Source organism: Laccaria bicolor, genomic scaffold (genome assembly GCF_000143565.1).
Source record: "Laccaria bicolor S238N-H82 LACBIscaffold_50 genomic scaffold, whole genome shotgun sequence".
In the NCBI taxonomy this organism is placed as follows: domain Eukaryota; kingdom Fungi; phylum Basidiomycota; class Agaricomycetes; order Agaricales; family Hydnangiaceae; genus Laccaria; species Laccaria bicolor.
The window spans coordinates 104353-118610 of NW_001889921.1; the positions used below are offsets into that span (position 1 = coordinate 104353).

Sequence of the window (14258 nt, forward strand, 5' to 3'; positions counted from 1 at the left end):
ACAATACTATGACAATAGATACCTTCTCCTATCAATCCTGGGCAATATTTGCAACTGCAAATGTCCAAGGAGGGGAATCAATTCAAATTCACTTTTTTGGGGAGACTATAGAATTTTATATCTCAGAGACTTTATGGGGCTTATGACAATAGCAGGGAGATTGAGTGTTTAAAATATTTCTGCTTCAAATTGTGAATTGCTTCCAGTAGGTTGCAGTCATTCAGAATTTCCCATTTTGTCAAATCCCATTTTTGGAAGTTGTCACAGTGAATGCTCTGCCTTATCCTGAGTTTTCATTCATTCATCCCCAGACTTGGTATGTACAATCTACACCTCCTTAGCTATGTCTCATACACCAGAGCTTAGTTCTGAAAATGTTTGGTTCTTGTGTTACAGCACCAACTTTGTCCAAAAAATGACCAGACATTCTTTTTTCCCAGTTAGTGTAAATTTGTGAGGCCCAAAAATCAACCTCCGCACGGTTTCGTTTTGGATTTCTTCCACTTTTTTTTATCGCTTCAAAGTCAATAATACCGGTTGAAATAAAGTATGTGCTTACTGTCAGGATCGTTAAATTCCTCCTGCCGAGCAAATGTGCTAACGTTCTCGAGGTATTCGAAAACTGGGAAATGGGGATCGTTTATGTATGTAGGGCATAATATTATTATAAATGCTAACATAAGGTCCTGGACCACGTCTCGCTGAGTACTCTGCGATATTGGAGTGCAGCTGAAATAGCTTGGACATGGTTTCCATCGAGCAGCTTCGATGGTGGCGCAAGATGCCTGGAACGAGTCGCTGCCATCGACGAGATTGTCGAAGTAGAACTCTTCAAAGCCCTCTACAATGGTGACCTGAGAGGGGTGGTGAGACGTAGAGACTCTAGGTGATCGCAGCATTTTGGGGTTATGTGCAAAGACTAATGAGTGTTCGACGACACTCTTCTTGCTCCCAGGCGAAAAACTCTGTATAAACGCCCCGTCTTCAGCTCGTGCGAAATCCAGCTCTGCTTGTTGTTCGTTGATACGATCAGATAAGAAATCACCTACGTCCATTAGCTGAGAACATAAAAATGTTCAAGGATGCCAGGGATTGTCGGGTCTGCTGAGGAAATAAGTACGGGGTTTGTCTGAGATGAAAGAGTTAGTATATTGGTATCGGTAGGTATCACTGATGATTGGCCCGAAGACGCTATGGGTATGGAAGTTGAACTCGAGTCGCCTAGAGGGAGCCCAAAGTGAGCCGTTGAGAAAGAAGTGGCGCTTAGTCATTCACTGAATAAGGCCACCTTGGTTAGACTCTTACCATCATCATGGCAGAACGCACAAACGCGAATATGTTGTTCGCAAACTTTAACCAGGACTTTTCGTATGTTTCCAACGCTCTGAATCGTCAGAAAGCTCACTGGAATCACAGATGTGTGTCAGTGGGGACACGGAAGGGCTATTGCATCACCAATTGTGATCCTTTTGGCCGTGTTTATACCATGAGTGCGTAGTGACTTGTCAGACCGTCCAAGAGGCTCGTTGTCGCTGACTTGCTGCTAGATGACGGGGCGCGAGGGATAGTCGAGATGCTGTTCTGCACATCGCTGATAGCCCTTGTGGGTGCAGCCGATCAACCACAATCTAGCCCACGGAAGCTGCAGATTGTCAATACAAAAGTGAGTCGTTTCGACCGCTGTGTTTGATAGCAAGAGTAACTCACCAGCAGACACCCCAAGCGTCAATCCATGATATGTGAACTTCTCTTTCCGTCATCAATCCTCGCTGTCAAACTCAACCGCAAAACCCTCGTCATCGTGTTGGAAACCGAGATATATATCTACGATATCTCGAATATGAGGTTGCTACACGTTATAGAGACCACGCCCAACCCAGAAGGTGCGTTTGCTCTTCTCCCGATGCGAATCTTGACAACTAACAAAACAAACAGCCATCTGTGCTCTCTCCCCATCAGCGGACAGCTCCTACCTCGCCTACCCATCACCCGTGCCCTCACCAACAACACCCCTCGCAACAGCAACGTCAGTCCCACCCCCCGCGTCAACCTCACCCCAAAACCAGTCCGGCGACGTTCTCTTGTTCTCAACCCGCTCGCTGACCGTAGCCAACGTCATCCAGGCGCACAAAGCACCCATCTCCTTCCTCTCCATCAACTCCACCGGCTCCATCCTCGCCACGTCCTCCGAGAAAGGCACCGTCATTCGCGTATGGAGCATCCCGGGCGCGGAGAAGCTTTATCAGTTTAGGCGCGGGACGAGGGAGGCGCGGATATATTCGATAAATTTCAATGTGGTGTCGACGTTGTTGGCTGTCAGCTCGGCGCATGATACGGTGCATATCTTCAAGCTTGGATCACAGAAATCGTCAGGTTCGCCGGGCGCCAGCTCGTCTTCCAAGGGTGGTGGTGGTGATCAGCCTTCTAGCCCGCCGGCGTCGATTGATAGTAGGGAGGGTGTGCAGGATTTGGATAGTGGGTATGAGGGGTTCATTGAAAAGAAGAAAGGCAGCAGCGTTTCGTGAGTCTTCTCTCTTTGGGTTCTTTTAGGTATGTTGTTAACCGACCTCGTTGATAGCTCGAGTCTGCGGAAACGGTCAATGCATCTGACGAAGAGCCTTACGCACTCCGTGGGCGGATACCTTCCCAACACGCTCACGGAGATGTGGGAGCCGTCGCGAGACTTTGCCTTCCTCCGACTGCCAACGAGCGGCGCACGCAGCATCGTTGCGTTGTCGGGGTAAGTCCCTCACTCACTCACTTACATTTCGGTGTCGTTGTCTCAACGCTTTGTATAGAACGATGCCCCACGTCATGGTCATCTCCTCAGAGGGATATTTCTACTTGTACAGCATCGATCTGGAAAATGGGGGAGAATGCTCGTTGCTGAAGCAATATAGGTGTGTGCAAATCAAAGTTCTAAGTGGTTAGTTCTGCTAATAATGGTGTTAACTTAGTCTACTGGATTCGGGCGACGAATCTTCGCTTCTGGATGGGAAACCTGGGGGCAACTGAATGTGTTATTTTGTATATTTTTACTGGTCTTCATCATCGTGTCCTCGTTGGCACCCCCCTTGGGCCTGGCTGTACGTCGTAGCTGTCCAACAATACGACAGAGGTAGTTGCATTAGGTTGTGCGGTCGCCGTGCATATCGGAGGTGCTCGTGATGGGCTGTGGAAGTGTAGCCGTCAACAGAGAAGTCTGCATGTGGCCAGTTGTCCCGGCGAGTTGAATGAGGCATGCCACAGTGACATATGGTGTCTGCCAGTTTGCCCACGTCACGTGTGGTTGACGCGACTTTCTTCAATTTCTTGCTCCTAACCATGGCCGCACCGCTGGCCCAAGTTACCCTCAATCTCCCACCCGGACTCGTCGCTGGTGTACAGCCTCCCGCTCAACCTGAAAACCCCCCAACCGCCGCCGACGTCACGGCAGCAGTTAAGCTCATGGCCAACGTGTCACACGAGCTTCGTCAGTTTTTCTATTCTTTTCTTCTTTTCAAATGGTTAAGAACCAGATCGCTAACCTTTCTTTCAGGTCTTAATACGGACATCCCCGCCGACGTCGTTGAAGCGGTCACCTTCTACGGCGCAGATATCATCGCCTCAAAGCAACTTTCACTAATCGCTCCAGCACCCGCTCCTGCTGCCGCCGCGCCCCCTGCAGCACCCGCAGGTTCGCCCTTTTTGCATTTTCTCTGTCCTTACTCATCCCCTTTCAGCCCCATTGGCAGGTGCAGCCATAGTCCTCAACGCGATCGCAGCGCTTGATCGCAGGCTTGATCGTAGGCTAAATGATATTCAGCGTCAGATCGCCATTGCAAGTCTCCATATACCTGGTATCGAGGATAACTAACCAGCACACACATAGAACGGCAACATGGGAAAGGGCACAGGACACCAAATTCCCTATGAGGAGGTGCTTTTTCTGGATGGATCACGTCCGTCGGTAGCCGTCGTGAGTACTATCTTACATGCCGCTACTTCGCTCATTTGTTTCCAGCCTGCACAGCCTGGGCAACCTGTTTGCCACGCCCTGCCCGCGCTGAGTAACGTCGACATTATTAGAAATCTCTCGGCGTTACGAGCTGGGCGATATTTAACTGGTCACGGTGTGGACCTGGTCCCCGGCGGAGCCCCCGCCCGGAGGACGCGCGTTGCGCAATGCATCGGGTGTATCATTGATATCTGGTGTGTTCCTACCATACTTCCCGTATAGAATTTTCAGCTGATGGCCTCTTCTTTTTCTACAGAGCGCTACTTTATAGCCAGTGTATCATTGAAAGTTGTATCGCCGAAGGTTGCGCATATGTACTTTATCAACTTCATTCTCTACATGTATCAACGACACCCCAGTCTCCGATGGTAGTAATTCATTATGTTTAATTTAAGTAAGGGAACACAGTGTTGAATCCGAAAAAAATGTGAAAGTTCTGTTTTTGGAATTGGAGATCTACACTTCAAGTTGACCCAAGAACATTGCAAGAACCCTTGAACCTCCCTCCACGTTCATACCAGCTGTTGGGGGTGGCTGCAGCATGTGGCTCCAGAACTCGCAGAGAACCAGCTCTCATCTTGAGGTTGGTCGTCCGCCAACGTTCTCTGGGTGTCATTTGACTCTGAGCGCAGTGCGCACATATCGTGCTACTTTGTCTTTCATCAATTCAGGCTCAAAATTCTAGATCTACAGGGCGACCGTGAAGGATGAGAACGCGTAGGCTGCCCGGTTCAGTCAAATTCACAACAACTTAACATGAATTCATCCACGAAAACAGGCGACCAAGTCATTTTTGTCAAGGGGAGAAAATGAATAAACGTCGCTCTTAAGGGCCATACACATTCTCCCAGCTTCTGACAGCCACTTCTTCGCTTTCCATCCACTTTCTGACAACCCACCTCACCCCTTCTGCCTTTGCCCGGGGCCAACCCGGGGCTCCTCTCCACCCCGCCCTCGAATAATCACTGCTTTCTTCGCGTGTCTCGCAACCAGAACGAGTCTTAACCTTGGACACGCCTTTGCAAGGGCCTGGATTTGAGTGTTATTCTTCTCCGCCGACCAACCGCCGACTCTATGGTCAGGTTCTCCACCAGAGGGTAGAACCATACGAAGGGCCAAATTTCAATTACTTCGAGCAATGGGAAGAGAGAAAATAGCCTATGCCATTCGCTGTTCTGTTGCAGTGATAAAAATGGTATTTTACTCTTTAACCTAAGGGTAGATCGGGAATTTGAATGAACTTACGGGAATTTCAGGATTTTGTCCAGTGGTTACAATGTCCCTGAGTTCCGTGATTTGAGGAGCAACAACAGAAAGATGCTCTATCTCCTGCGCAGAATTGACAGAGGGGACCCGAAAACGCCTAACGGGACGCTGCGTCATGAGGTTTTCCAAAAAAATCGCCTTCCACGGCGAGGCCCTTTCTTTGTCCTCGTCGTAGTCATCATGATCCTCTTCCTCCCAGTCGTCATCCCAGGTAAAGTAGTTGGAGTCCACAATTGTATCGTGCACCTCGACACCAAGCAACGTCTCAAGGGTCGGACGAGGGGCTTTCAATATCTCAGCCGCAGGTTGGGCAGAGCGTCGACAGGAAACTGGCGCTCCATCTGCGTCCAGGCACGACCTGGCATCATCTAGGCAAGAGCTAGGTGTTCGATAGTGCGATGAACGGTAAGGAAGCAAATGAGCGGATCTACACGGCAATTCACCCCGCGGAAGCGAAGGATGCGCAGTTTGGGCAAATTTGCAGAGGTGAGGAAATTGTCGATGTTGGCGGTACCGTAGAATTGCTCGTGGAGGTCAAGTTCCAATACTAACACCTGAATTCAGCCAGAAATCCATCGAATTGAAATCAAAGTGCGAGTGTGAGATAAGATTAGGACGATTAATAGAAACGGACAACGGACCTCGAGATCTGGTAAGTTCAGCAACATTTTCTCCAGCCCAGGTGGAGGTCTTTACGCTGCCACTGCTTTTCCGAGCAGACTGAGGGTATGCAGAACAGATATTTTTCTGCTTTGAAATACAGCAAATTTTCCGGTGAATGTCCGAAGCTTTTCCGAGCATTTTTGGTCGGACTGAAAAGTCCGTTGGACTTTTCCGACGGACTTCCGATGGACTAACAGCAAACTAGCACCCAGTCCACTGGAAATGACGAGCAAGTGCCAATGGAATTCCAGTGGACAAATCCAACAGAAGTCCAACGGAATTCCAACAGACTGTTGTTATTATTATTAATATATAACATAAAAAAAATGCAACATTGGGGAATTGAACACTCAACCTTAGGATCTGAAGCATATGGAACACAATGCTAAACCAGCTGCACCAAGGAGCCTTTGATATAAGTAAGTACTTTGTACTATACATACCTACTGTTTGACCGCTTTCCTAAAACGGTCATCGGCAAACGCCGACGCATCATTTGGCCATCATCGTCGCTTGTCCTCAACCACATCCATCCCCAGCAACGACAGCCCACCGACCCACGACGACACGACATGCGACGCGGATGGCACGACGACACGATGACACGACGACGACGACACGACGACGACACGACGACACGACGACGACGATGACACGACGACGACGACACAATGACGTGTGAACGACGCGCGACGCGGACAACACGACAACACGACAACACGACGACAACGATGACACGATGACGTGTCGACAACGCCCACCGACGAGACAACAACGAGGTGACAACAACGCCCAAGGAGAACGAAAGGCAACAACGATGCGCAACGGCGACAGGACGGACGACGACACGACGACGACGACGACACGACGATGATGACACAACACGCGAGGACGGCGACACGACACGACGCGAGGACGGCGCGACGCGACGCGAGGACGCCGACACGGCGCGACGCAATAACGCGTCAACGATGCGCGCCAATGACCACGCGCGAACGAGGATGAGGGCCCAGCACCACCATCCCCTCCCCCCTCCATTACTCACCATTCCATCCCCTCACCATTACTCACCACTCCCTCCCCCCACCCTACTCCCCTCCCTTGCTGCTCACCACTCCCTCCCCCCTCCCTTGCTCCCTCCTCCTCCCTTGCTCCCTCCTCCTCCCTTGCTGCTCCCCACTCCCTCCTCCTCCCTTGCTGCTCCCCACTCCCTCCTCCTCCCTTGCTGCTCCCCACTCCCTCCTCCTCCCTTACTCCCTCCTCCCTTGCTGCTTACCATTCCCTCCCCCCTCCCTTTCTGTCCCTCCCCCCTCCCTTTTTGTCCCTTCCCCCTCACTTTTTGTCCCTCCCCCCTCCCTTTCTGATCACCACCCCCTCCCCCTTCTCTGTAACATAGAATGTAGTAAAATAAATTTATGTAGGTATAAAATATACTTTGTTTTTGAAACGTCAATGTCTTAAGGAATTTAGCAGAAGGTCTGACCAGGGCCTGACTTGTTTAGATTTACTTATAAGAATTGCAGACTGGACACTGAAAGTCTGTTGGAAGTTGTGCCTTTTTTGCTAGTCCAGAAGTCCATTGGAAGTCCAGTGGAAGTCCAGCAGACTGAGAACTTAGCAATTATGATGGTTTCTGCCTCTGTCCGTTGGAAATCCGACGGAAGTCCAGCGGATGTCCAACGGACACAGAATTCCGGCCAGTCCAACCATTTCTTACTTCTAAGTAGTTTGAGTGGACTTTCACTGGACTTTGCCTGGACTTGCAGCGGAATCCAGTCATGTCCAACGGACTCCGACGGTCTTCCGACGGACTGTCCACTGAATCCATCGGAAATGGCAGGGTCCGATGAAAGTCCGTCGGAGTCCATTGGACAAGCAGTGGGAGTGTAAAGTACTGCCCAGGTGGCATCATAGGCTCATCGGACCCTCTACAAACTGAGGACTGCAACTTAACGCATTTCAGGGTGCTGAAACGGAGAAACTATGAACCGGATCTCAATTAGATTAATTCCTGTCATAAAAGTGGGAATTACACACACTGTCTGAGGTGACCACAGGAGGGATTTTAATTTCGCTAGTTTCCCTATCGTAGATATTGACCTCCTTGACCGTTCCGAGGCTTTGAAGAGCAGTCCAAATATCGTCGTCGCTAACGAAGAGTGGTCGGGGTAAACAATACCACCTAAAGCATTCCAAACCCGACATGCGTTTCAAAGTCGAGATTAGACTTGCTTCAGACTGACGGCAGAGGTCAAAATCCAAATTACACGACAACGGTATCCGTTCAGCTGGTGTAAAATCGGGAGGCAAGCGCTCCCGCAAATCATAGAAATGATTATTGATGTGATAAAAGTCAGAACCTTGGTCTGGTAGGATCGTCAGAGAATGGATGTGGACAGCACAGAGGTCATCAGGACGAGAAAGCCATGTCCAAAGGGTGGGATTGTTCAGTCTACTGCGGATGTCGCGATAGTATAGATGCTGTGGTACTGCGACTGAGTGGAGAGTTTTGTTGGATAAGGCGACATTGAGAACATCCGAGGGATCGTCGAGGTGATTCAGAATTTGGTCCAGAGCGTCTGAAGGCAAAGTTACTGGCATGACTTTGTTACGATGAGGATCGGAATCGCTAAAACATTCGTCTTGTCAGTCAGTGGGTGTGCAAGACCGCAAACTTTAACAATAGTGGGACACACCCGTTACTTGCAGTGTGGGTGTTCTTTTGCCAGTGTTCGAGGTCAACATAATCAGAACTGTCGGGGGTTTAAATATGCGCACCTACAGGCTACAGTTACCCAAATGCGGACGCATGTTACGTCCACCGTGGGTCCGTGTGACTTTTTATGTGCTCGTCTACGATGACAAGAAGTGTTATTCCTCATTTGGATGAGGTGTTTGCATATGAGGAAGCAGTGGGTTTGTGTGCATCGATCTAGACCAGTAAACCACATCAAGGTCAGTCTGAAGGCGACATTGAGAACATCGGACGCCAGATCGTCGAGGTGATTCAGAATTTGGTCCAGGGCGTCTGAAGGCAAAGTTACTGGCATGACTTTGTTACGATGAGGATAGGAATCACTAAAAACATTCGTCTTGTCAGTCAGTGGGAAAGCAAGACCACAAAATTTAACAATAGTGGGACACACCGGACACACCCGTTCTTGCAGTGTGGGCGTTCTTTTGTTCGAGGTCAACATAATCAGAACTGTCCGGTGTAAATATACACAGTGAATTACCACATCATGTCGCCAAATGTGGACACGTGTTACATCCACTGTGGGTCGGTGTGACTTTTTGTGTACTCGGATGACATATGTACGGTGTTAAGTATTACATAAATCGTCAATTGCATTTGCTGCCCCTGATAAGTATGCAATATTTGAACAGGCAGCGTGAATGCGAAGATAGGTGGGATCCGGGATGGGATATTGGCCCTGATCAGGAGTTGTAAAGGTGACGTATTCTGGATATTGGCGCAACCGATACGGTCCAGCTGCTTCAAGCTTGTATTGGTTTTCAACTGCCGTTGCGACAAACCAAACATTGAACTGTTCAAGCTCGGCTGCGAAATTCAAATCAAGAGTCAACACATTCTGCAAACGGTTGACTAATTTCCCCCGAAGAGTCGCAGCAAGGTCCTCGTAGCCAAAAGTGCGCAACACATCCCAGTATGAATCTGGATGGATCTCTTGATTTGTGCAGGGATCGGAAATGTAGACCACCCGGGTTGGGGCAACAGGCTGGCAAGATCCTGAACCTGATGAAACCAAGGTTTCCAGCTCCTTTATCGACAGTACAGAGTCGTCGTAAAAACCAGATACCATACAACGGAAATTGTCGTGTATCAATGCCAGCTTTTTCGGATCCTGAGGATCCTCATTTAAGGAGGCTTTGATCATATCCCCAACAGTTTCGAACTTCGACGGACCCAGTGGCACAAACATATCCCTTTGGTTTGTTTTTGGTACATCCTAAGGCCAGGACAAGACCGTCATAATACATTTTCCCGACCTGCAAAACAGCAGCATCATCGTCACCCATCGAGGTGATCTCCGATATGACTCTTGATAATCCTTGATCCGAAGGTGAGTGGTGTAGGAGGTAACCTAGGACCCTGACGTAGACTAGGTCGTTGTTGATCTGCTTCCCATCGTTGGAGGCACACTGAAGATTGCCTTCGATCCTGAGGCAGATCTCATAAGCACCCATGCCAGTGGGGTCGCCTTGGATCACTAGAGGAGGGACGAATGGCAAAGGCTGAGGCATCGAACAGATGAGGATATTCGAATTTCGCAGAAAGGAGTTGACGCCAGCTAAATTGGAAGTCAGTTGTGAATGCGAATTACATAATACACGGCGTTCACCTGATGTTTGCCTCGTCGCCGTCAAACTCAACCGCAAAACCCTTGTCATCGCGCTAGATATATATCTCTAATATGACATCATAGAGATGACGCCCAATTCAGAAGGTTCGTTTGCATTGCCACTCTTGCAGATCTCGACACCAACAAAGCTATAGCCATCAGCGGACAGCTCCTAGGACCTACCTTACCTGCCCTTGTCCTCTCCAACAACACCCCTCACAATAACAACGTCAGGCAAACCCCCTGCACTGACCTCACCAACCAGTCTAAGTCCAGCGACGTCCTCTCGCTCGTTGACCATAGCGAACATCATCCAGGCACACATAGCCCATCTCCTTCCTCTCCATGAACTCTACCAGGTCCATCTTCGCCGGAACGAGGGAGGCGCGGATATATCGTATAAATTTCAATGTCGTGTCGTCGTGCTCAGCGCATGATACGGTGCACATCTTCAAGCTTAGGGAGGGGGTGCAAGATCTGGATAGTGGGTATGAGGCATTCATCGAGAAGAAGAAAAGGAGTGTTTCGTGAGTCATCCCTTTGAGTTCATTAGGTATGGTGTTGACCTCATTGATAGCTCGAGTCTGCGGAAGCGGTCAATGCGTCTGACGAAGAGCCTTATGCACGCTGTGGGTGATACCCTTTTAACACGCTCACAGAGATGTGGGAGCCGTCGCGAGACTTTGCCCTCCTCCAACTGCCAACGAGCGGGGCATGGAGCATCGTTGCATTGTCAGGGTAAGTCCCTCGCTCACTCACATTTCGGTGTCATTGTCTCAACACTTCAAGTAGAACGATGGCCCATGGTCATCTCCGCTGAGGGATATTTTTACTTGTACAGCATCGATCTGGAAAATGGGGGAGAATGTTTGCTGCTGAAGCAGTATGGGTACGTGGGTGTCTTTTAAGTAGTTACTTTGCTGATAAGGCTGTTTACTTAGTCTATTGGATTCGGGCGACGAATCTTCACTAGCTTCACTTCTGGATGGGAAACCAGCGGGCAACTGAATTCCTAATTTGTAAATTTTTACTTGTCATCTCAGTCGCCATCGTGCCCAAGATGCGTCACATCTGTTACACTCGTGAGCCGAGCCATTGGCAACACTACTTACACTCACACCTACGTCGTAGTCCTTCTCCGCTTCCGCCCATGGTTGCATCTGGACGTGGTACTTTACGTCACCCATGAAACAACTGCGATGCCAAGTTGAGGATTCCAAGCCCACCGTGACAAGCCAGGGTGCACAGGTTCTCCCTCTACATCAACCCATTGTTGGCATCAATCTCGCACTAGAGCTGTTCACTGTCTAAATACCGTGACCTCGACTCGTCCCTGAGACTCGTAATTGCCCAGGCCGACTCTTCACACTATGATTTCGCTGCAGTATGACATGCGTGCATACTAGTGTTGCCGTGGCTCGGCTAGCCGCAAGCCGGCTCGCTGAACCGGCGGCTTTTGCCGGTTCCGGTTTGTGGATCACTCGAAAGCTGATCAAGTCCGGTTCGGCTCGGCTTAGTCGGTGGCTTTGAACCGGTTATAGCCGGTAAATGATTGCCGCAATTGATGACTCGCGCGTTAAGTAGAATGAGGTTAAATTTGTAATAGAATTTGAGACAAATGCATTTTGTGATAAGTAAAATATATTGAACAAGCTATCAATCCTCGTCATCCTGTCCAATAACGTGAATTACCTCATCAATATCTATACCATCCTCCGTAATTTCTGAAGTTAGCTTCCCTAACAAATCCACTGAATCTTCGTTGTCATCTGCGTAGTACTCGAGTTCGTCTTCTGTGACAGCCCATCCCTCCGTAAAGTTTAGTCGTTGCTGCTTGAGCGAAAACTTTAACATTTGAAGCGCCTCCATTAGAACAGGGTGGATTCGATTTCGCCGCTTTGTATCAGTTTCGGCACTGGATGAAAAAACGCGCTCGGAAGGAACCGAGGATGCTTGAATGGGCAAATAATCTAATGCCATCGCGTACAATGTTGGATGAGTTTTATCACTTATCTACAAAAAAATCAGTGGGGCAAATTAGAAAATAGTGAGAGACTATACTTACCGCCCAAAACCCTACAATATCTGTGCCACGCGGTGAGAGCGGCCCATTTTCGTACAACTCAAATTGTTCTTCAACGCCTTGGACCTGCTGCGAAGAAGCACCTGTAACGTCCATCATATCTTCGAGCCCGTATTGTCCAGCTAAATCATGCCAGCTTTGCCTCTCTTGCTGCGAGGCTGCTGTACCAGGTGTAGGTTGTTGAACTTGTCCATGAAGACGGTCATGGTATTTTCGCATCTGGAACAAGTATATTAGGTTACTGTCACCGTAACAAACTGAGACACTTACAGTATTTTTTATAATTACGGTGGCCCTGGCAACGTAATTAGGCTCCCAGTGTCGTCGAATCCATGACAATCGTATTGAGGGATTGAGAACTGATGATGTCAAGTTATTGAATGATCTATGAATTTGAACCTTAACTCACACATCGCAATAACGTAGGCAGGCGAATCATCCATTTTCTTGTAGTAAGTTGTCGCCCAGTCGATACCGATATCTGTCCATCGGGCCAAGCGGGGGTGTGCTGTCCCAAGTTGCTCCCATGCCGTCATGAACATTTCGAACGCAGGAATTGCGCCTGATAAAACAGGAGTGCGCTCTTTCGACATGATTTTCTGCACTTGATGAGGTACCTAAGAAAAAGATTTAGCCTCAAACAGGTATCAATATTAGAGACGTACACCCAGTACGATCTCAAAATCCTGGAGTACAGTCCATTCCATATCAGTAAGTCTAAGTTTCGCAAGCTCTCTATTGACGGGCAAAGAAAGAAAGTACTCGACGGCCTATTTTTATAAGTATACACTGATAGAATGATGAAGTTCAAACATACCGGGCGTAGTTTACGAAACCGATTGATCATGAAATAAAGAGAGTCCCACCGAACCTTCATATCACGTATAAGTTGTGCCTGCTTGACCTGTATAGTCATGGTCGGATCCCCGGTTGACTTGAACCACCCTTTCTTGTTTCCATCCTCTATTACTTCTGCCAGGTGGTCACGTCGTTGACCTGAGGCGCGTACTGCTCGTACAGTACTTCGGCACAATGCAATTGGGTCGTGAGCAACCGCTTCTTCGTAGCTCTGATTATCGGGATCGCTTGGAGGGCCTGATGCAGATGCGACAAATCCCCCTGTATCATCTACCAGGCTGATATCAGTAAATGCATCAATGACGTGATTCGAACATATGTTGGTAACGTGTGGGAAGCATCTTATATGATTCTCCTTGTGATTAAATTCAACGTCGCGAGGGCGTAGAAGTAACTCGAGTTCTCTGAGGAAAGCATCGTTGAGCGAGCAGTTATCGAGAGTCCAATGGCCTCCCTGTGCACGTAAGCATAAAGTAGAAAAGGGAAAGAAAATGAAACTTAGACGTGCTTTGACTGTAATCCCAACTCGGTCCAAGAGATGGAGGACAATTCTTGCTAGCCTCTTCCCGTTGTGGCTTCCTCGAAGACGGTGAAATGCGATGAGTGTAGAACGCAGCTGAAGACCCTTGGTAGACTTGTCTCTATGTATCCAATGTGCGGTAATGGCCAGGTATGGGTACCGAGCTTTTGTTGACCAAATATCCGCCGTGTAGGAAATTCGTCCTGGCGCATCCTAGAGTGAACAGTGAATACAAGGAAACAAAGCGGTCAATTGAAACAACATACCGCTAATTCCTGTTTTAGGACCTTGAAATACGCATGCCATGCCTTGATAATGGATTCGCGCATCTTCGTTCGGCGGGGAATGTCTTTGTCCTCGAGGTCCTCACGTAAAAGCAAGAGGAGCTGTCGAAATTCTGGGCATTCAACAACATTTATAGACTGCGAAGAAGGTTAGACTAATACCAAACATTAAAAGTGCTTGACCAACCTGATCGTCTGCAACGATGAAATTCAGAAGATGCTG

The 14258-nt window shown here is 48.7% G+C and overlaps 6 protein-coding genes across 6 annotated transcripts; 3 read left to right on the plus strand and 3 right to left on the minus strand.

Annotated features, from left to right (window-relative positions):
• Nucleotides 1–1336: 1336 nt before the first annotated feature.
• LACBIDRAFT_254718 (uncharacterized protein) lies at nucleotides 1337–2931 on the plus strand (the record flags this gene model as incomplete). Its single annotated transcript, XM_001887955.1, has 8 exons — nucleotides 1337–1368; nucleotides 1417–1490; nucleotides 1548–1663; nucleotides 1724–1883; nucleotides 1936–2368; nucleotides 2450–2521; nucleotides 2585–2740; nucleotides 2799–2931. The coding sequence occupies 8 exons, from the start codon at nucleotides 1337–1339 to the stop codon at nucleotides 2929–2931; spliced, it is 1176 nt and encodes a 391-aa protein (XP_001887990.1).
• Nucleotides 2932–3324: 393 nt separating this feature from the next.
• Nucleotides 3325–3856, plus strand: LACBIDRAFT_312173 (uncharacterized protein; the record flags this gene model as incomplete). Its single annotated transcript, XM_001887956.1, has 3 exons — nucleotides 3325–3472; nucleotides 3539–3676; nucleotides 3723–3856. The coding sequence occupies 3 exons, from the start codon at nucleotides 3325–3327 to the stop codon at nucleotides 3854–3856; spliced, it is 420 nt and encodes a 139-aa protein (XP_001887991.1).
• Nucleotides 3857–5197: 1341 nt separating this feature from the next.
• On the minus strand, nucleotides 5198–6064 carry LACBIDRAFT_333361 (uncharacterized protein; the record flags this gene model as incomplete). Its single annotated transcript, XM_001888006.1, has 4 exons — nucleotides 5198–5209; nucleotides 5243–5631; nucleotides 5697–5810; nucleotides 5905–6064. The coding sequence occupies 4 exons, from the start codon at nucleotides 6062–6064 to the stop codon at nucleotides 5198–5200; spliced, it is 675 nt and encodes a 224-aa protein (XP_001888041.1).
• A 3185-nt stretch (nucleotides 6065–9249) lies between these two features.
• On the minus strand, nucleotides 9250–9750 carry LACBIDRAFT_312174 (uncharacterized protein; the record flags this gene model as incomplete). The annotated part of the gene is made up of 1 exon (XM_001888007.1): nucleotides 9250–9750. The coding sequence occupies one exon, from the start codon at nucleotides 9748–9750 to the stop codon at nucleotides 9250–9252; it is 501 nt and encodes a 166-aa protein (XP_001888042.1).
• Nucleotides 9751–9802: 52 nt separating this feature from the next.
• On the minus strand, nucleotides 9803–10339 carry LACBIDRAFT_312175 (uncharacterized protein; the record flags this gene model as incomplete). The annotated part of the gene is made up of 2 exons (XM_001888008.1): nucleotides 9803–10239; nucleotides 10291–10339. The coding sequence occupies 2 exons, from the start codon at nucleotides 10337–10339 to the stop codon at nucleotides 9803–9805; spliced, it is 486 nt and encodes a 161-aa protein (XP_001888043.1).
• A 296-nt stretch (nucleotides 10340–10635) lies between these two features.
• LACBIDRAFT_312176 (uncharacterized protein) lies at nucleotides 10636–11298 on the plus strand (the record flags this gene model as incomplete). Its single annotated transcript, XM_001887957.1, has 4 exons — nucleotides 10636–10817; nucleotides 10868–11028; nucleotides 11083–11179; nucleotides 11232–11298. 4 exons carry the CDS (start codon nucleotides 10636–10638, stop codon nucleotides 11296–11298), a joined length of 507 nt encoding a protein of 168 aa, XP_001887992.1.
• Nucleotides 11299–14258: the final 2960 nt, after the last annotated feature.